The following is a 21,691-nucleotide window of genomic DNA, read 5'->3' on the forward strand; positions in this document are numbered from 1 at the left end:
AACAACCTTGCTCGATTCAAGAAACACATACAATCGTTTATCTATTCTACTTTCAACAGTGCTGTTGGTTACAGGCTGCTAGCAGTTTGGGCCATTGGGCCTGTGCTTAAAAACCGTGATTTGTATTTATTAAGGAAGGGCCAGGTCTGTGACAATTCTTTTGGGACCCCGTGGTCTTTTTGGCCCGCATTGCTTGGTGAGAGCTCAGACAATGGGTGTCCTCTCTCTGCGGAGGTCCAGGCAGTGCTCAATCGCGTCTCTGATGACGCGGCGTTCACTCAGCAGCCTCCGTGCCTCTGGTACGGAGCAGTCGCACAGCAGAGCCACCATGGCAGTGGGCACCACCTGCAGACCACAGTAACGATTCATGATGTATCCAAATGTTACGTTTTATTTTTATAGCGTCGTTGTTCATGCTACACTAAAACTAAACTATATTTATTTTACCAGGTAAGGCACACTGAGCTATATAACTCTTTTTTATATGCGACCTGGCTACCACAAATGATAGATCATCGAAGTGGCTTATCATGTGGAAATGTATAGCAGCCAAATACTCTAAACGCATATTTCTAAATGTGGAGGGAATAACGGGACGAACCGGAGAAAAATCCACACGACCACGGGAAGAACATGAATACTCCAAATATACATTCATCATGGTCGGGATCGAATCCACAACCTCCTGCAAACCAGGTAAGGTAGTTAACATCTCGTCAAAGCGACGCCACATCTGGTCAGCGTGGCAGTAAGGCCTTCATGCAAATTGCATCTCACAATTTTTGAGGAAGCACAGATAAGCTGGAAGGCAGCAGCCAAGCTGTGAGCAGACACCAACAATTGCCCAAGCTCTGTAATGATTTATAATAATTTCTACGTGTTGGAGGAAGCCGGAGAAAACCCATGCGTGTGAAGGGGCAATACTCTTTGCGCAGTTTGCGCAGTTTGCGCAGTTTGCGCAACTGCGCAAACTGCGCAAACTCCGCAAACTATGCAGCAGGCGTCAAGGGTCGGGATCGAACCAGGAGGTTTCCTGTGCACCAGGAGTTAATATCTCGCCGCGGGGAGATTCAGCGATGGGGACGGGAGCAAGCAGGGTTGTAGTCTACCGTTGGCCATGGCCCGTTGCGCAGGGCTTCTGCTTGGTGCCCAAGAACGTCTTGATGATTAACAAAATCACGCTATTGTTAAATTCTATCCCGAGCAGGTGGAACAGATCGAGATTAGTCCACACTTTGCTGTACTGCCTTTTCCTGTCAAGCCACTTTTTATTCAAAAACTCCCTTTGTGGCCCATATGCCGTCCAGTCCAAAATAATATAACCATTAACACCAACCAGCACGAAGGAGAGTTATGGTCAGACACGAATGTGTATAAACAAGTCAGGGTTTACATCACCTTTTCTTTGTGCGCAATGACTTGGATGTGCCTTGAAATGTCTGCAGTGCAAGTCTCCTCAGAAATCTCCTCTGTCTCATAGATGCATCGCAGTAAGGCATTTAGGCACTCCTCCCGCGATTGTCCTGTGGATTTCTGAAGCACATCATCTGTAGTTCAATATAGATACCACACGTCTCCAGAAATGCATTGTCATTCGTGACCGATTTACCAAAGATACAATGCCCAGAAAAAGAACTCCTTAGCTCAATGGGCCTTACCCTAAATGAAGAATATGTTAACATTTTAACGTTCAAGAGGCATTGCTTTACTAATATGTTGTGTTTTGCACGTTTATACTCAATGATTTTCGCACGTGCAAAGATCAATGAATGCTATGCAAAAATATCACCTTCTTGGGATAATGGAATACACGAGACAGAACAAGTTAGAATATATGAGGCAGACATTACAAGCGAGACATTAAATTCTTGAATGGAATATAATGTTGACCCCCAATCGCAAACAATTTACTCAATCGCTAGCAGGGGTGAATCTTCACACATTGAGTCGATACATAAAGCGACTACCACATTCCTAGGAGGATCGACCAGGACACGTGGCAAGCTGGCGGGCACTCCGTCTATCAGCTCTGCCCACCTTTACAAAGTCGCTCCCACTCAATAACGAACCCTGCCCACACAGTGAACAGCCTCCTTGTTCTTTCAGACCAACCATACCCATTACCCGGGTAGCTCCCACCTTTTGCCTGTATCGTGAGCTGAGTATGAGGCCAGAAAATGTTAAAGCACAAGATCTCGATTTTCATTAAAGCTTGGTACGCCAGGAAAGAAAACGAGAGGTTCTGTAACTTGTATGTATGTTCAACTGCTTTCGCACCGTATGTAGCCAACCGTGCTAATCAGAGGTGCGGGCTAAGGACATAAATTCGAGAGAAATGAGTTTTCAATGATCTACATTTAAAACTCATTTCTCTAGAATTTATGTCCTTAGCCCGCACCTCCTGCATAAAAATGCATCGCTACAGCGGCTTCCTAATATCGGAGGGGAAGAACGTTCCAGAGTATCACCGTTGGCTTACCTGCAGCATTCCCAAAGCTCGCTCAAACAGCTTCTTGTTGCTGACTTTCAGGTCCACCATGAAGTTGTGGAGCACCTTTCCCTTGGCCACATGGGCGCCCGTGCTGGCGGCATTCAGGATCCACTTTGTGCTAAGCTCCCAGTGGAATATCTGGAGAACACGTTATCGTTTACTACTCTCGCTATCGGCATCATCGTCTTCATGATCAACAATGTAATTGTCTTCAGGAATATCAATGATATTATCAACTTCTTTATTGCATACTGAAAGCTGGTGCCGAGCTTCATGGTGGTAAAGAAAGCATTCAACTGGATATAACAAAACATGTAATCAATCAATCTTTATTTTACGTGCCAATATTGCCCTCAATAAAGTAGGCATCAGTGCACATTACAACAGAATGGAAATTGTACAAGGGGCGTACAGCAACATGAATTAAAAATAAACATGTGACGCCCTCGGTCGCTAACACTGACTTAGCAAAGGTAATGTTCTTGCTTGCCCCTACTGGTGAAAAAGAGCTTTATAGCTCATCGGATTCCTTCAGGAAAATAAATATCCAGATTCTGATAAATTGCAACCAAGCACAAATTAAAGTGCAACCGTGAAACGTTTGTGTACCTTCAAGTAATGATTCATCTTGTGTGAACTGTTTGTAGGCCATGTTACTTTCACGATTGTAGCAAACAGCCTCTCCAGTTCTCCCTGCAGAGAAACCCCTACAATATATTAGTGGGTACCATTCACTCATTATTGGGTGGCATATATATATGACAAGCGCTCTATGTGGTAGATACTGCAAGGGCAGATCTTGGAGGTCACGCATCTACTGAGAATGGCGGAGGATAGAAAGCATTGCCACGGTGATGTGGTGGCATTAGCGGCTTTGGGCATGAAGACATCTTGATTTTGTGGTCGAGGAGGCTGGGTGGCTCAGAAGGTTAACACCGTGTCAGAGACATGAAGCCGGCACCACTGTTTGTGTCATGGGTTCAGCTGCCCATGATTAAAACTGGTTCTTAATTGTATGGTCGCAGCTGAGTCAGAATAACAATAAAAAAGCATTTAATTTATTTATTCTTTTTTTAACACTGCTTATTCTAGTTCTAAGAATTAAAAAAATAGTTGGTTTGATTGATATACGGTAATCGCTCTGCATAAGAGCATATGGATAAAAAAGGCATTTTGATGGAACTTCAGAAGTAGTTCTGTGATGTAATAATGACTCCGCATGTTTTCTACTAACTGCAAGATTTCCAAATAGACATGATTCTTAGTTTGCTGACATAATTCTGATAGCACATCTTCTTGGTTCTTTCGGTAAAGTCACGTAGAAAGGAAGTAATAAAATAATAAAAATAAAACATAATAAAATAATTTCCTGCAGTCACGAAAGCTTTAAATCGAAATCTGATAGCACAGTTATAATTTTGCGTTGCTCACCGTCACAGTTCCAAATAAAAATGTGTGCAGCTCATGAAAATATAACGTCAAGAAGATGATTGAAATAAAAATACAAAGGAAATTTAATTAAACAAAATGCTGTGTTGACGCTTACCGTTAGATGTTGCTCACTTGATGCATGAACGATGGCTGAGATGTGTGGAGAGCGAGCGTGGATCGCCTCTGCGAAGCACCGTACTTCCAGCTGATCGTCTGTGCGCACACACAAAAGGAATTTTGTGTGGTGCCTGGGGGTCCGAGCCGGCACCGCCAAGATCCTGGGTACGAATCAGGGTTTCAGCCGCGCGTCAATTCACTTGGGTTCTCATGGTTAACAAGTTGATGACCTGAGTCAGGTCGCCAATCATAGCACCCAAAAATAAAAACGATCACTGTATATTTTGTTTTGCTCAATTAGGCTAAATTTTATGTATAAGTTGAAAATGTGAGTTTGACTTTTGATTGACATATGATGAACAATATTTGCACTACATTAAAAGATCTTAATATAATCTGAAGGCGACTTAAAAATTAGTTCTATGATGTAGTCTTCAGAGTGGTGAAATAAACTAAAAACTATTACAAGAATTATTTTACCAGGCAAGGCCCACTGAGCTGTACAGATTTTTTTCAGAAGCGACCTGTCCACAAATTATAGTTCAACGAAGTGGCTTATCATGTGGAAATATATAGCAGCCAAATACTCGAAATGCATGTTTCTAAATGTGGAAAGAAAAACTAGAGGACCGAGAGAAAAATCCACACGAACACGGGGAGAACATGCAAACTCCCAATATACATGTCAGGGTGAGGATGAAACCTACGTACTCCTGCATACCAAGCGAGAGTAGTTTTAAAAGGTAACATTTTCTGCACCAAAACTGGTATCCTTATTGCTCTGAAGAACCACAGATTAATACACAAATAAGAATTACGTCCATCCTGAAGAATGTATTGAATCAGAAACCGTGATTTATAAAATCGTAAAAAAAAATTCAGAATTGAAACTCATATTTTCATACTACAAACTGATATATATTATGTTGGAACATCAATAGAATATATTACCGTCAAAATATGCCATTCGATACTTCGTATCATGATAATTACTTCAAACTATGCAAGTAAAACATTTACCATACTCTGTAAGTGAAAATGTAACTCAATTGGTATGTTTAACACGTAGGCTTTCGCGACCAATGTTATTCATAATTAAGGTTTTTTGGGTTAGATCGTGTAAGTATAAATGTGTTGTAACTCTCCAACCACACCGGTGGGCTGAAGTAGTAACTAATTGGCGCGTTTTTTTAACGTGACAAACCTTACTGGCTGTGTGGTGGAGGGTTACGATACATTTATACTTACGCGATCTAACCCAAAAACCTTTCTTATGAATCAATTTATACGGACTGCTGGAAGGTTATTGCCCAATAGTTTCCTTTTATAAATCACGTTAAAGAGTTTTAGTGTCGTGTATCATTGCAACTTGATAGCACTTAAGCACATGATTGGTGTCATTCAGATCTCATTTAAATAACACAATTACAAATATACAGGAATTGGCTTGTGAGAGATGCTTCATTCAGCCACATAGTCATGTTAAAAGACAAACCATCGCCAGTGAAGATAAGGATCACTGTGTCCCAATCAGTCAAGCACGGTAAGATGTTCTTCTTGAAGTCCTCATGGGAAAGGCAAAACTGTTGACCCTAAACACAAAGTTGTCACATGGTTAAGGCCCTGATAAGAAACGCGCCAACTCTGTCAAGACTGTTTAACATGGGAAGCAGCACTGCCCGTGCATTTGCATGAGATACACGGCTGGGTTGGAGGGTGTGACGTCGGCACGGTGCATGAACCCGGTTCAACACTTTGGGATGCGGGCCACGTCATCACGCAGATGTGCGCTGGACGTCACCACAGCGCACCTACGATTTGAATGTAAACCTCTCCACGCAGTGCAGGTTGTTGAAGCGGCGTAGACCCTAAGACCAATTCCGATATCACTCGCTACGGATGTTAGCCGGAACCAGGAATCGTACTCGGGTGGCTTTTAACCATTGCGCCAACACCGCTCCAGTCACAAAAACATACTTTATTGTTCAATAATGTCTCTTAGACGTGAGCCAAACACAATACTGTACCTTAGATGAGACGTCACCCTCCTTGATTCCCAGCGTTTGGTAACCCCCATGGAGAAAAGCACGCACGTCATTGATGTCTTCAAAAGGAAACACAGACAGGACATTGCACATCACTTGTTGCAATAAGGACCTGCATGTCTAGTTTTATCGCATTAGCTGTATTACCGCCCTATTACCAACCCACCCGGAATGTGCCCAAGTAATACACACATCTCACTCGAATTAAAAGTGAAATGAGCAAATTAGACGTAGAATAACATCAGCAAATCAATGAATTCAAGATTTTTAACGTGCCATATTCAGCAAATATGTTACACGGAAGTGCCAAAGGCAGTGCAGGTGCAGTGACGCGGATGTTCATGCGGTGGCGGTGAACGTGTCTGACCGGCTCCGAAGGTCGGTGGACATTCGCTGGCGTCTATCATCGCCACGATGCCCAACGTCCCCCAACCCAGGTAGTACAGGTGCCCAGCTTGCTGTAAGCTGTGAATGAGGTATCGAGAGCCTTGACCAAGTGAGACGATCATATTGTGATGATTCAAATTTAGGAAATTCAGGATCAACATTGTAACGGCCCAAAAGCTATTATTACAAGTGTTAATGTTCACGCAATACTAGTTTAAGTTCATTTTATTTCTTTACACGGACGATCACCTTTAGCCAGTTTTCCGGCTATTTCCACAAGGGACATCCGGGGTGCGTGAGCACAGCAACAACAAAACAAAACCAAAAACATCATTGTTGCAGAGAAGGAGGACAGGCACCTTCAGCTTGACTCAAGATTGACTCAATTTATCACTCGGCCATAAGATTTGCATTGAACTGCCCATTTAGGACCCACCACTACATTGGGTCAAACTTAACATATCTTAATGATCGACGGCTTGTGCATCAGATCTTATTTATTCATGATGTACTTACAAAATCAGCAGACTACCTCATTTACCAGCGTCACATTCCTTATTGCCGTACAAATACTGGAGGAAGGGCCTTTGCTATTGATGCCCCCAGGGTCTGGAATGGTATCGTCAATAAACTGCAACTTGGATCACTACCTGTGAGATCTTCACTCAAAACTGCTCTAGAGGAGTTGTACACCCCTAGCTGCCACTGCTATTCAGTGGCCTGAAATCAAATGTATCGCTCCGGATGACCGCTGAAAAGTATGATCTTGAGTTTTTATTATAGTGTGCTGATCTTTAAAGGTGCATTGAAATGTTTTGATACTCCTACTGATACTCCTGCTGTTATGGAGTGAGTCATGCAGCCAGCTATTGCTGCAAAGTTTGGTCGTATATGTTATGTATATCGTTCATTGTTAAATTTGAATCACAGTTCCTATGATCACTGTTACATTGTTTTTATAGCTTTACTTTGGTGATTTCGAAAACGTTTTGGTTTAGCCATATTTGTTTGTTGTAGTACAGAGTTTGACTGATAACTTTAATCTAAATTGTCTTACGGTTGTTATTGTTTGACTTGCATCCCACTGGGAATTTTGCACACAGCGTTGATATATGGTGCTTTTTCTGGAAGACTTTGCTGTTTTTTCCTGGATTTTCTGTTGCGCGTAGTCACTTTAAGATGTTCCTTGTTCATGTTTTTGTTTGTTGTGGTTGCACCCAATTCAAGGGCCGCATGGCTCACAGGGCTATACCTAATAAATGAACTGAAATTAACTGAACCCACATGCCAATTTTCAAGTTTGTTGCATGTCGGAAAGTATGCTAAACATTTCGAACAGACACACATACACATATTCAAAGTATGCTAAACATTTCGAACAGACACACATACACATATTTCCCTTTTATTTTTATAGATTGTGTCACTCTACTTCCTGGTATGTGCTCTCCCCTCGAACCATGAAGGCCTTCCTTTGTCATCCTCCTCGTACACTGTACTGTCTACCGTACGTTGAAATTTTGCACTGTACGTAGCCAACTGTGCTCATTGGAAGTGCGGGGGAAGAACAAACTAAACACAAAAATCAGTTCGAAAGAAACTAGTTTTCAATCTAGATTTAAAGGTGCTTCCTAATATCAGAAGGAAGAGCGTTCCAGACGGCCGCAGACGTTCATCTGAAAGTGCGCGATGCGGTGGCCATTATTGTTCGATGGCCAGCCAAAATCCACTGTGAGGATGACCGCAGTTTGTGATAGTGTATGCTACATGACGAGATAAATATAGCTTCTTGTCTGTGGTTTCCCAAGAAAACGTGCGCCCCGATTTTTTCCCGCGTCTTGTAGACGAAGCCGCATTGAGATGCAATACAAAGAGTACAATTTTCGTTGTACATTTATATGGCACTATTGAGTAGGAGGTAGAATCTGTAGTTCACCTTGTTCCACATCTGTGCACCAGTTCAGCGATGCTTGGGCTGCAGGCGTAGGTGATCTTGTGCACCGCCTCGTAGGACAGCAGGCACTCGCGAACACAGCTGCACACGCGGTCACACGATACCGTCGCCGTGTTAGTGTACACCTTTCTTCTTCTTTCGTTTTGGCGGGGAGTAAATCGACGTTCATGTCGAGGTTGGTGAGTGAGCCAGTGGACGGCTCCAGGACGAGTAGCCCGACAGAATATACAGTGGCCCTCGGTTTTACAATGCCATCGATTAACGATATTTCGATTAACGATCAGCCTCCCATAGGGTCCCATTATTTTTATTAACGAGACATTTTCGATTAACAATATATTTACGATATCACATGGCCGCTAATTTTGGCCAATTGGAGTGCTCCTAAGTGCACTCAGCAGACCTCTGCCAATCAGCGAAGCCCTTTTATAAGCGTCAAGAGCAACTAACTGCTCAAAAGAAAGCTGTCTCTGGCGTGGACCAATCAGTTTCAAGGACAATCCATATATTATCAAAGTATGTTTTTTGTTTGAATTCTGACCACAAGTATTGTGGTTAATGCAGACATTATTCCTTGCAAAAAGGTTTCAGTTTTGTTGCCATAAAAAAGAGGAAAAACCTATTCTTAGATTTTGGTACTGGCAAAGGAGGTCCCATGATGTAGATGCTCACCCCGAGCTCTCATTACTCTGATAGTGCATTGTATTTGGGCTGTACGCCTTTTGGCGTCCTCTGGTCTAACACCGTTTGAGACGAGGCTCAAAAGAAAGCCGTCTCTGGTGTGGACCAATCACTTTCAAGGACAATGCATATATTATCAGAGTATGTATTTTGTTTGCATTCTCACCACAAGTATGGTGGTTAATGCAGACATCATTCCTTGTAAAAAGGTTTTAGTTATGTTGCCAGAAAAAAGGGGAAAACCCTATAGCCTAAGGTAATATTTGTTTTATTGTATGCTCTATCTATTAATTATTTATCCATGTTTGTATTAGTATAGATTATTTAACATGTTTTATAACGTTTATTTATTAAAATTGCGTGCTTAAATATTTAAACTATGTTTTTAGGGTGAAAAAACTTAACTTCTGCTCGCCTTGGAACAAATTAAGCCTTTAACAAGTATTTCCTACATTCGATTTACGACTATTTCAATTAACGATGATTTTCGTGGAACCAATTAATATCGTTAACGAGGGACCATTGCATGTGAAAATACTTCCCAGAAAGTGTGCAGCATCGACCTAAGCCTGCTGAAAGTTAACGCCAGCAAAGCCATGGACTTGCAGGGGTTCATTTGAGGACACTGACCTCAAAGAATGTTTAACAATTTGCACTACTGCCGGGATAAAAAAGGCTGCGTGTACCAATATGTGCGCGTGCATTCATATTTAATTGCGTTTTAAGAGCAAACAAATTGGAGGAACATGACATTGATATCTAGGAAAGCACTCTTGACTCCTGCATGTCAATATGCTTTAAGTAGAACACATGAGGAAGACACTCGAGCTACGCACTTTTAAATCAAGATTTAAAAAATAATTCCTTTAGAATTGCTTTTTGTGTTTAGTTTCTTGACCTTCCCCCACACCTCCGATTAGCATGGTTGGTTAAGTACGGTGCGAAAGAATGTCAACGTACATTCATACATGAGCTATGATTACACGGGCCCTTTCGGGTGAAGTGGCGGTGCCGTGGTGACCATACTGTGAACCCAGAGGCCCGAGTTTGATTCGCAGTCAATGCCACTCAATGGCGAGTTATTTCTGAACCACTCCAAGGCCCTACTCTTACCAACCACTGAACGGTCAAACAACACCCATGCTCAATGCAGCATGGGGAAGGCCTTCGTACAGCAGTGGAATGACAATCCGAGGAAAATTAAACCACCGTATCCTTAATATGTAACATCTTTACACATCATATATTGCATAGATATGAGTGTGCATCGATATTGTATAAATCCCCATCATTTTTATATGATTGCATTCATAAAATGCACCACCTTAACAGGCTAACATTCTGCGCAATGGCCTTTCTTCAGAGGAGCAGACAGAGACAATGGCCAGATTGGGTGACCACTCTTTCACCACACGTCACCATGCTGGTCACAGCGCAGATTGATGAAGGGGCCAGCCCAGAAATGGTTTAGATATCAGTCGCCACTGATGTTAGCCGTGCAAACATCATCGGTCGCTGGGTTCTCCGTTCCACTCTGGGACAAACATGAGCCCACGACATCTTTTAATATTATAAAGGAAGTCAATTATTGGCGAACGTGACTTGTACATTTCTCCTAATGCGTTTGCTGTTTTCATATAATCCCCAATCATATTACTTAATTTGAATGAATTGGCGCCCTTGTATCCGTCAGTCAAAGGCTTAGGAGCTGCGTCGATTGCGTCCCATGTGCAGACACTGAATTTCCTGAGTTTTGTATGAAGTCGCACCTGGGTGAGACTGCGACGCCGGCGTTTAGAGCCGTGTGCGCGGCCAGGAAAACCGTTTCTAAGATGACCTTGGTCGCGCTTCCTCCTTTCATGCGAGTGGAGCCAGTCAGAGCCTCCGCCTGTCACACGCCAAACATTTCAAACAGTTCCTTAGCGCAGCGTTGAGCTGTTAAGTGCAAGAGTCCACAGTTATTGGCATATAGGGGTCCAGGTTACAAAACTCCACCGTGGGAATTTAGTATCACATTTCGATATGTATTATTTTAAAAACATGTATTTTGTCAATTATTACTTATATGCAAGGAGGTGGGCAGAATATGATGTGAGAAATGTATACTGTGAAAGTGGCATCAAGCTCAAGCTGTTTTTCATGTTACACAGCAATCCCTCGCCAAACGCGGGGGTTAGGTTCCTGAAAAAGGTCACGGTAAGCAAAACCGCGGTTGGTAAAGCACAGGACATATGGGAAATAAGGGGGTTAAGGGAACCACAGCCGCGGTCAGACTCGTCATTGCTTAACTAAGTTGCCTGTTTCTTCACCAAACACGAATGAAATCCAGTGCATTGCACAATAACATAATACAATTTGAAATAAACATAAAATGTACTTTGCATACCTTTAATATTAACGCTGATGATGACAATGACATGATGGGGGGAAGGGCTGGTTAGAAGGAGGGGGGCTCAGTCCACAACAACTCGCTTCGGGTTCATGATTAGGGGCAAAATTAGCCCTTTTACGGAATCGGAGGAAAATTTGTAATAATTTTATCGGTAAAGTGCGTCTTTAGGTCGTAAGATGTACGGAGGCTCCCACTATAGGCTATGCGGGAGGACGTGTGGCACAGTTTGGCACCAGCTATGAGAGTGCGGTCGTGTCGCTACAGTTCTCTGCGGTGAATACAATGTCTTTAGATCAACAGCACTAAAGCCCCTAAAACAAGTCCCTGCGGGGTGGGCTGGTAGGAACGAACAAATGAATGGCTATAATAAAATTAAATGGCGGGGGTACGATACGAAGGGAGAGTTTGAGGCCTAGTTCTAGGCTTTAGGCCTAGCTGTAGGCTTTAGGCCGCTGTGAGTTAATTTTTAATTTAAATGTTTTAATTAAAAACTATCTCAGGGAATTATAAGGGAATGTTACACTTGTTTAGCCAGGAAAGCCTCACTGAGTGTAAAGGTTTTTGTAGGGTCCTGCCAAGTGTTTGCAGTAGGGGGCGATGTTGCTACACCTAATCGGACATCGGACGGACGGACGATATAATCTATTGTAGGCTGGTTCACTTCGTTCCTACCAGTATAAAATTAACGCAAACCGCTTGCACGTAACGGGGTGGCGCTGTGGCGCAGACAACCACGGCCCAGCCCAAATTGCAACAGGACGTCATGCTGCAATGCAATGACGTCATTGCTGTAACGCAATGACGTCATTGCTGTAACGCAATGACGTAATACAGACGTCGCGTGACTTCCTTAACACCGTGTTTACTCGCAGAGACTCACATTTTCAGGCCGTGATTGGTAAATTGTTATACAACTAATAAACCATGTATACATGAAACCGCGGTTGGCAAGGGATTCGTGTATAGCATCATAATTGTGTCACGGGTTCAGAAGGCACCCTTTAAACCACTTCAGCCAAGGCAGCATCTCACCACACGAGAGATCGACTGAGACAAATTACAGGGCTACTGTAGCCACTTCAATGGATCTCTCCTACACAGCACTGAGCAATGCCCCTTCAAACCCTGCAGCCAGCTATAGCTGCAACTTTTTATTCTACCAGGTAAAGCGCACTGAGCTATACAGCTCTTTTTCAGACGTGACCTGACCACAAATGATAGCTCAACGAAGTGACTTATGTGGCAATTGATAGCAGCCAAATACTCTAAAACACATGTTGATTCTAAATGTTGAGAAAAAAACGGAGGACCCGGAGAAAAGTCCACACGACCACATATCCGACCGCACAAAATATGCACTTGAGACTTAATTTTCTGCAGACACAACAAATAATTTATGCTGATAGATTTGTACTTAATAAATGAACGTTTTCATGTTTTTAATATCCTGTTTTCAAAATGTTTTGGTAGCATCTCACTTGCCTACGGTCACATTTTCCACCCGTCTACAGCGATGTAGATCCCGCAATCCATCGAAATGATGACTATGTCCAGCAAAAAGGGGAAGAATAATGAAATATTAAAATGCAATTTTTTTGTGGGGTGGAAACCAAGTAGAATAAATAGACTTCATCTCAGAATGAAAAAAAACTCCAAACTGCCTTGTCTGCAAACAGCGTCTTCATCATGGAGTTCCTCATGGGCATTATACACTATGGTTCTGTTTTTCTTGGAAGACCAATACCTAAATAATACATTTCAGATATTTGAATCTATCTTTTTCTTGCCCAGTTTGATTCCAGTTGCATTAGACGTCATGTCTTCAGATGAAATGTTCATCTGGAACTCACGCAGAGCGATGCATCACTCCGTATTATAGAATGGCTCGTGAAAGATATCACACAACTACTTCTGAAGGGATTCAACTGACCTCTTATTCACACTCGGTGTATCTGCACTTTCACACATGCCATACTCTAGAGAGTCGTTGGTCATGTCATGCAAGTTTGCCAAGTTAAGCGAAACACGAAATCTTGATGGGTTTTTTTGTGCAATTGTTATTGACCAAGTGGTGACCACTTGGTCAATAATTACCGTTTGCAGCTGAAACCCACAAATTAACTGAGTGGTCTCGCCTCTTGACCACTTCGATACATTTGACTATTTACTGGAAATAAGTATTGAGTCTACGGTGACTTGTGAAAAAGCCCACCGAAGGAGGGACTCACCCCGACCAATGGGTTGAGAAGGAAGGAGGTGGTGGTTGAGATGCTTCTTGAGTGAATCCTTTCTGCCACCTGTGCAAAACTTGAGTGCCAGCCCTCCACCTTGGCTGTCCTGAGCACAACACCGACAGAACGCGCTCAGAATAAAACTCACTCTGAAATCTCTGCCATTTTTGGCAAAACATCCATAGAATTAACGGTTTAAATGAGACCTCACGATTGGTCTCCTTTGTATCATGTGTGATTGAGTGCTGTCTACTTGGGAATGTAAAGATCCATTTATTAAAATACAGTATAATCTTTAACCAAAGATATATGCAGCGAATCATGTACAGAAGAATCGATATTTGATGAACAAAAAAACAACGTTTTGTTATATTTAGGCTTTACCCAGCGAACAAGGCTGTACAAACAAGATGTAACGTGCAGATAATATAATGGAGACAGTACAAGCAAGACAAATGTTTTAAATCAAATTGAAACACAGATTCTTTATTTTATTTTAATGTCGGGGTAAGATGTTATGATTCCAGCATGAATATTGGTACTTACACTCATGATACAAACACCACATTTACATGTAAGGATGTAATACTTGTGATTTGTATATTTAAATGTTGTAATAGTTTATCACACTAGTTTACCTAGAAAATCCTGACTGAGTCTCGTGACATAAATATATTTGACTTATGGAAACCCTGCAGCCACTATACATTTACACACACTATTGATTTTACAGATTATACTGCACTTGAAAAAAATATTGAGTGAGTGACTCATGATCCCTAATTGTCATAAACTCACGAAGGGGTCAGTCGTCAGAGCCGTACTGTTTTATCTTTATCTTTAAAACAGTACGCTTGTAATGTGAGTGTCATCCAGAAAAGGGCTAACACCTAAAAAATAAGTTTACATTTCTTGTAATAATTTAGTGCTGACGTTTAAATCAAGAGACATCTGAGACAAATAGAGTATCTTTATCAAGCGATTCCGGGGTCCAAATAAATACATCAGACAGCTGTTGTAAAATTTTACACTCGGTGCTAAGGCTGGCTTGGTGTACAGAAGTTCTGTTTTGGGATACGCTGCCATTCATTTGTGAATCTCTGCCCTTTTCCATGTTATTCCTTGAAAGAAAAGAAACACCTGCGTAGACTGTTAACGTGTAGATGTGTGTGTGTGAGTTGTGTGCGTGGGGAGCGATAATGTAGAGGTTAGCGCACTGCGCTACGAACCCAGAAACCCGTGTTCGATTCCTGCTCAACACCAGTGACGATTATCTGAACCGGTCATGGGCATCCCCTAGGTCGACTCAGCCTCAAATGAGTACCTGGTGTGGTGTGTTAACATCGCCACTGGTGTTGGCCACCCACCCTCTCGTGTGCCGTGCCAGCCTTCATAGGTGCTCGCGAACAGCACTTGCCCCAACAGTCTGTTTGGGCTATACGTGGAATCTTTGTCTTTGTGTGTATTCTCACCGTGCCAGACTGAGAGGGTTGAACCCTAACAGCACCGCTGTGAAGCGACCTGGGTCCGCCAGACACATGTCCAACTGTCCAGCTACAAAGGGAGCCTGAGAATGGGGAAGGGTCATAGGTCATCTTTCCAGAACCTGCCATACACTTTCTGTGCGTGAGCTCATAGTCTGTAGGTTCAGTAGTGGTATGTGTAGCAGTGAAGCCATGTTTTCGGGGAAGTACGATGCAGCCTTTCATCAATTAACATTGATTCTTAAGTTCGTGATTCACGCGCAGAATCATGTGATGGAAGTGATATTTTGTATTAGTGTATGTTGCATGTAATTGCTTCAAGTGACCAGTGCAGAGAATAGAGCTGGTATCGTTCACCACAACGTTAAACAATTAATCTAGTCTTCAATCTAATTATGGCCCTGAATCGTGACAATCTGTCAAATCTCCGGAGAGGGAGATATGAATTGTTCCACAAGTACACGTTAACAAGATTGGATGTTACTGTATATCGCTGATTACGTTATGTTTGCTCATCTCCACGATGCTATAAATCACACAACCACACCTACAGTAATTCCAAATGTATGTTATATTATGTTTAGCTACATTATTATTGAGTGTCATACATTTTTAAAGCGTGTTATGCTTTTATTGAGAATAAATCTGAAACCCTCATCTCCCTTTTTAAAACAGCTCTGATCTCAATGGGCTCGTAAAGTAATTGGTTGTGAATAAGGAGACATCTGTCAATGTTAAGTACAAGGGGACATCACTTGTGACCTCAGACAAGATAACAACAATGCACTTCTTCAGGAAGTGGCTATGGGTTTGCTTGCATGTGCACAAAGGCTGTGTGCTTTTTACACATTTTTGTGTGTTGTTTCAAACTCATGGTTTTTCTAGTCTACACTATTATTCTCTATTATTTACATCTTAGGATTATTTAGGATATTAGCAACAAAAAAAATGGTGCAGCCTCACCTTGTGCAGTAGAGAATCTATGAAAATGTTGAGAAATCAAACAGATGTTTAACAGTTCTGCCAGCTAGACTCAGTGCTGATTGGTAATGTATTCCAGTGTTAAGAAATGCACTTTTTAACTGCATGCCTATTCAGGTAATCACATATTGTGTAACTAGGATTATCCCAACCGATAATATATACTGAATATTTTCAGATTAACATAAGCCATTGTAATTTATATAATTACATTCACCTCCATCCGATCTTCACGCCTGATAGGCACACAGTGATGACATCATCTTGCTCTATTTGACACCAGAGGCAGGAAGACTTCAACACCTTACTAATTGGCTGCGTCGGGTGGTGGTGGATTAACAACACATTTATATTTACGCGATCTAACACAAAAAAAACATTATTAAGAATAATATTGGTAAAAAAAAAAAAATCTTACGTGTTAAACTAAGTTCGGCACAACTTTGTGGCTTAATGGTGGGACTCCGCTTTCACTCACCGACAACCCGCACGTAATGCCTATGAAGAGGATCATCTTCTTATCCATTGTGACCTACATTGGAAAGGGAGGAAAAATCATCCAAAGCCAGATTCCCACCGCACGCATCTGCGTCGTGATTTGCCCCCATTGTCGGTAACTGGAGACATAGACACATTTTTTTTAAACTGAAAAATTCATAAAATCTCACATTGCCCAACAAGAGAATCTGGCTCGAGCCATGCAAGTGTATGGTGTGAAATATAAAATTTAAAATATTCCAAGATGCACGAGGATAATCATACAAAAAGACTTTTGCTACAATTTTTTTTTATAATAACCTCGACGTGATGCTATAATCCATGCCCCAGCAATTTATAGTACGGTACTATTTTGCTACAGAAAACAAACTCTTTCCCATTCCCAAGGATATGTTCCCTCTCACTTGCTTAGAAGGACAAGCCACACAATTTTAGCAGAGAAACCGGTGAGCGAAAGCAACATGATGTCCCAAGAGGTGAACGAAGAAGGGGCACGAGATGTAAAAGGAAGACAGCCCATGAATGTCACGTGTCAAAACTGTGCAACAGCTCAGGAAAACTGGCAGGAGAGGAAGGCAAGATGTGATGACATTAATAGAACCAGCAGTAATTACCTCTTCGTAATAAAAAAAAAGAGAATGTCGCCTTACATAAGCTGCTGCAGTAAGCCACCGTTTGCCAACCCAGTCAGTTTTTAGGGTCACCCTGAATACCTCTCTCAGCTGCTGTATCCCAAGCTCGGGCTGGTCTTCCTGGGCCTCCTGAGATGTCATCAACGCCCTGTGGGCATATAGAGGGCATTTACAGGACGTGACAATTCGGCTTGTACTGGGTGTCAGCTCTGTGATTTAGATTCGTTATACTGTAACAATTCACTCCCTCGGACCCCCACCCCACGAAATTGGGTGAATTATGGTCGTAATTCGATTGAAGTATCAATGATTTTTACATCTTTTTTTATCGTCTCATTTGTGCTATTTCATTTATATTGCTTCATCTCACTGGCCTCTCGCTTGAGTAACGTCCATGTGTGTGTGTACAGTACACGTGAATATATGCGTATATAAATGCCCATCTTTAAGACGGACACTGCATGCACACCGCGTTGACACGCACGAGTGCTGTTCATGCATCACGGCCCATACTTATCTCCACCCGCAATGACGTGGGTGTAGCACGGGGAACGTCCACAGTCCTGCAGCAGTTTGTTGAAAGATTTCTACAGTAAACAGTGAACACACATGGCAGTAAATTAAACTAATGGCAGCAGAACTTATGGATTAAAAAAAATCAAATAGTCTTTTACCACAATTTTATCCCAATTGTGCCAATGGTGTTATGGTCACGTGCGTAGAATCCATTCAGAGCTCTCGCAGAGGGCAGCTGTCTTATTGAAAAGGGCCATGGAAGCGGATACATCAAAGTTCAAAGTTCATATATTAGGTATAGCCCTATTATTAGGTATATACATATCACTAGTCTTGAGATCTCTTCAAGTTACCTCTGATTCACACCTGCCCTTCTGCGGAATAATATTCGTTGCTTGACAGTCAATGCTCACAGCTGTAATTTAGCCACATTGAGATACTGAGTGCAGAACTAATCAAATAAAAAAAGTTTTAAAGTCATTCTGGCCAGCTAAATATAGTAACACTTGATTGTGTTCATAAGAGTATGAACACTTGATGAACCTAGTGTAATCACAGGCAGCTGCCTCGATGTTTTCAGTTCACAGTGTTACATTTTTCATTTGTTTAGGTAATTCATAATGTGTATTCCCATGTTAATTCAATCGTGGCTTGCTCTCGGTATACAGATATTTTTGTCGAGACTACGGAATTTTAATGCAATAAGTGCAAAGTCAATTTGACTGTCGCAATTCGGCATGTAACAGGTCACATCCTCCCTTCCAGCAGTTCGACGAATAGTCACCATTCGGAGTCACAGTCTGATTTAAAAACACAGTACGGTAATTTTTGTTCTAATTTTACCATCTCGACAATTGTATTTTAGTCTTCAGTTTTGATTGCTAATTTATCATACATGTAACATGAACATATAACTTGATTGGATGCAGAAAGAGCATAACAATATATTATTAATATTCACTGCATCATTATTTGTCCAGTGGCAATGCTGATAAATATCGTGTAGTTTAATCATAATTAAAGATACATTTTAAAATATACTTACAAAACTATGCGTAATTAAATCTTGACTTAAAGCTTTTGTGACTGCAGGAATTCATATTCGTTGGGTCTTTCGGTAAAGTCGCGGAGATAGGTTCAAAGAAAAGAACAAAAAATAACAAAAAACTACGACGTTTCGATCGCAACGCAAGCGATCGTCTTCAGGAAAATAACAAAAAACTAGGACGTTTCAATCGCTTCTGTTGTGATCGAAACGTCGTAGTTTTTTTTATATTTTTGGTTATTTTATTTGAACCTATCTACGTGACTTTACTGAAAGACCCGAAGACTAGGCATAATTAAAGGACTTAACCTGGCTGAAAGGTGTTTTATGATTGTGTGCTATTTTGATACACAGCACCATCATACACTGCACATCTGTAAAGTCCTCAAGTAGAAGTAGTGGCTGCAATTAGACATACCACAACAAGAAACGCCAGTCTTCCCGATGTCCCACATCCACTCAGCACGATCGCATTGTTCTCCGGGTTCTGAGAACCAAGCCATGTACAATCGATACACTGTCAGTTTTCAAATAAAATATACAATACACTGTACATTAATAGTCTAGCACATGGAAATGAATTCACACACAGGTCCACAGGACACACATGCACTTACTTGGCAGACCTTATGAATTGTAATAGCATTTGTTTTGCAATTTGTTGAATATAGTGTGAACATGAAAAGGCCCAATTTCTTAAACTGCATTTGTGTACGATGGGTTACTTTTTAATTAAATATTTTCGTAGGAGCCTTAGAACTCAGTCAAAATAGCTGCACATGGTGTACCTGAATAACATTAATATTTAAAGTATTGATAAACACTTCCGATAACAGCGTGGGTAATTCCACAAAAACAATGATCGCGTCATTTATTTATCGAGGGAAAACCTCATTGAGTCTTAAGGCTTTTTTAGAAGGGTACTGCATTGGGATGTTTGCCCAATTTCCCTTTAAGTTGAAAACCCACACATAAGAGGTCCACTTTCTTTTCTGCCATCTCCTCTCTTTGCATACAAAGTATACAAATCGATGCATCGTTTCACAGCCTAAAAAAGTTGATATTCAAATGTCAACAAAGAATATATGACAAACGTACGTTGTTGCCTTTGTGCCATGTTAAACTTGCACATATTCTCTGTATTTTCAATGTGGCTTTTAATGAGAGTCCTTACCTCGAGTATGCGTTTTGCTTGTGCAGCCACATCGCTCATCAACCTTATTGTGGACTCACCAAATAATGTCTATAAAAGAAGGAATAATGAATGTTTAAATTAGTACTTCATTGGTATTTAATATTTTTACTTCACCTTGCATTGAACGCAAACAACTTCATATCCCATACAACCTATTCACACACACACCGGATGCCTTTACACATGATAGACATACAAACTTTGCAGAGGTTGGCAAACTACCTTCTGTACAAAAACAACTCTACAATGACAATGTGGGTGAAAGAATGGCCCCTTCACAGCATATAGAGGCCAGAGAAGAAACATAGTGGATAACCTTCTCTGTAGCCTCCTTTGACCTGCAAAATCCATCAAGCCCACTTCTAAAGCGAGATGGGCCATTGGCTGAAACGTTAATTCTCTGTTACTGTATATTCTATCACATTACAGTGGTAATGATGCCATGAGGTTGTTCTTTAATTGTGCTTGTAAACCACAGCCAACAAAGCCTATTTTTTATATTTACATAGGATTAAAGGGTATACCTTTTCAAAAGGATCCATTTATATTTTGAACTATTATTTATTTTTAATGATGTAGTCTTTCTAAAAATAAACATGTTAATTTCACCGGAATGTGAATGTACGCACTTTGTACAATAAGTCCAGCTAGATCAAAGCCTCTGAAGAGATATGACCAAAATACACTTATTCGTTGCCCAGATGAATCAACATCATTGTGACGCTATCCTCTGACCAAGCACGAAGTAGTAATGTGTTCCTAAATGTTGCACAAAACACATTTTCTAAAATAGGGCCTTTTAATTCTCAATTATCTAAATGTTTGTTTTGGATTGGTCCACAACTATGACGTCACTGGAAAGTGAAAATACTTCTACGCCGTCATTTCCTTTTATGGCAAGAGCGATGGCGCGTGGTATCAGCTGATGTCACTTTTGTTAGCAAAGCACGTAGACATGTTAAGTTAAAGATGCTATTACAGTATATATAATTATAATAAATGTAAAGATGCGAAAATCTACCCAAAAAAGGTCTGAAAATTCCGTTAAAAGTCTGAAATTTAAAAATCCAAAAATGCATCTCATACAAAGTGTTGTGCACACAAGTTATTGTCACAGGAGGTAACCACAAATGTTAGGACCATGTGTTCTTCAGCCGCTGTTGCTTTGTCATCTCGTTGGAAGATCTCTAAATCGCACTGCTGAAGAAGCTGGACAAGCTGGGATGGCGAGGCAGTGTCCAGGCCATGGGTACGTGGATTTGCCCTCTCTGTGTGTGGCACCAAATCTTCAAGTGCTGCCATCTCCCCACAGACTCTGCTATCCAGACAGACATCTGAGAATGGGACATGCGCCACACACAAGCGAACTGCAAACACGTAAAACAAACTTGAATACAGGTTTAGTGTGGCAGTCAATTAAGCAGAGTTTGCAATGTGTGAAGAGCATGCAACTGACGCACGACTGCATATTAATATGCTGTACAATCATCGTAAAAGCGTTAAGCTAATAAACTTGCTCACTTAATTGCAGGTGTAAGGGCCTCCGCTACAGAGGAGTTCTAGAGGGTAATTTTAGTCCAAGGTAATGTAATATATGTATGGTATTTTAAA

General features: G+C 41.3%; 1 protein-coding gene across 1 annotated transcript; it reads right to left on the reverse strand.

Moving 5' to 3' along the window:
* Window positions 1-158: 158 nt before the first annotated feature.
* On the reverse strand, window positions 159-21,382 carry GCKR (glucokinase regulator). The gene is made up of 18 exons (XM_078856210.1): window positions 21,221-21,382; window positions 20,060-20,128; window positions 19,304-19,372; window positions 17,838-17,911; window positions 17,406-17,472; window positions 16,673-16,726; window positions 15,202-15,296; window positions 13,727-13,835; window positions 10,876-10,994; window positions 8,408-8,506; window positions 6,452-6,549; window positions 6,067-6,143; window positions 5,535-5,631; window positions 4,038-4,135; window positions 3,101-3,184; window positions 2,480-2,629; window positions 1,399-1,533; window positions 159-345 (listed from the first exon to the last, which is right to left on the reverse strand). The coding sequence occupies exons 1-18, from the start codon at window positions 21,380-21,382 to the stop codon at window positions 205-207; spliced, it is 1,797 nt and encodes a 598-aa protein (XP_078712336.1). The 3' UTR covers window positions 159-204.
* Between the last annotated feature and the right edge of the window lie 309 nt (window positions 21,383-21,691).

Source organism: Lampetra fluviatilis, chromosome 5 (assembly GCF_964198595.1).
Source record: "Lampetra fluviatilis chromosome 5, kcLamFluv1.1, whole genome shotgun sequence".
NCBI classification, from domain to species: domain Eukaryota; kingdom Metazoa; phylum Chordata; class Hyperoartia; order Petromyzontiformes; family Petromyzontidae; genus Lampetra; species Lampetra fluviatilis.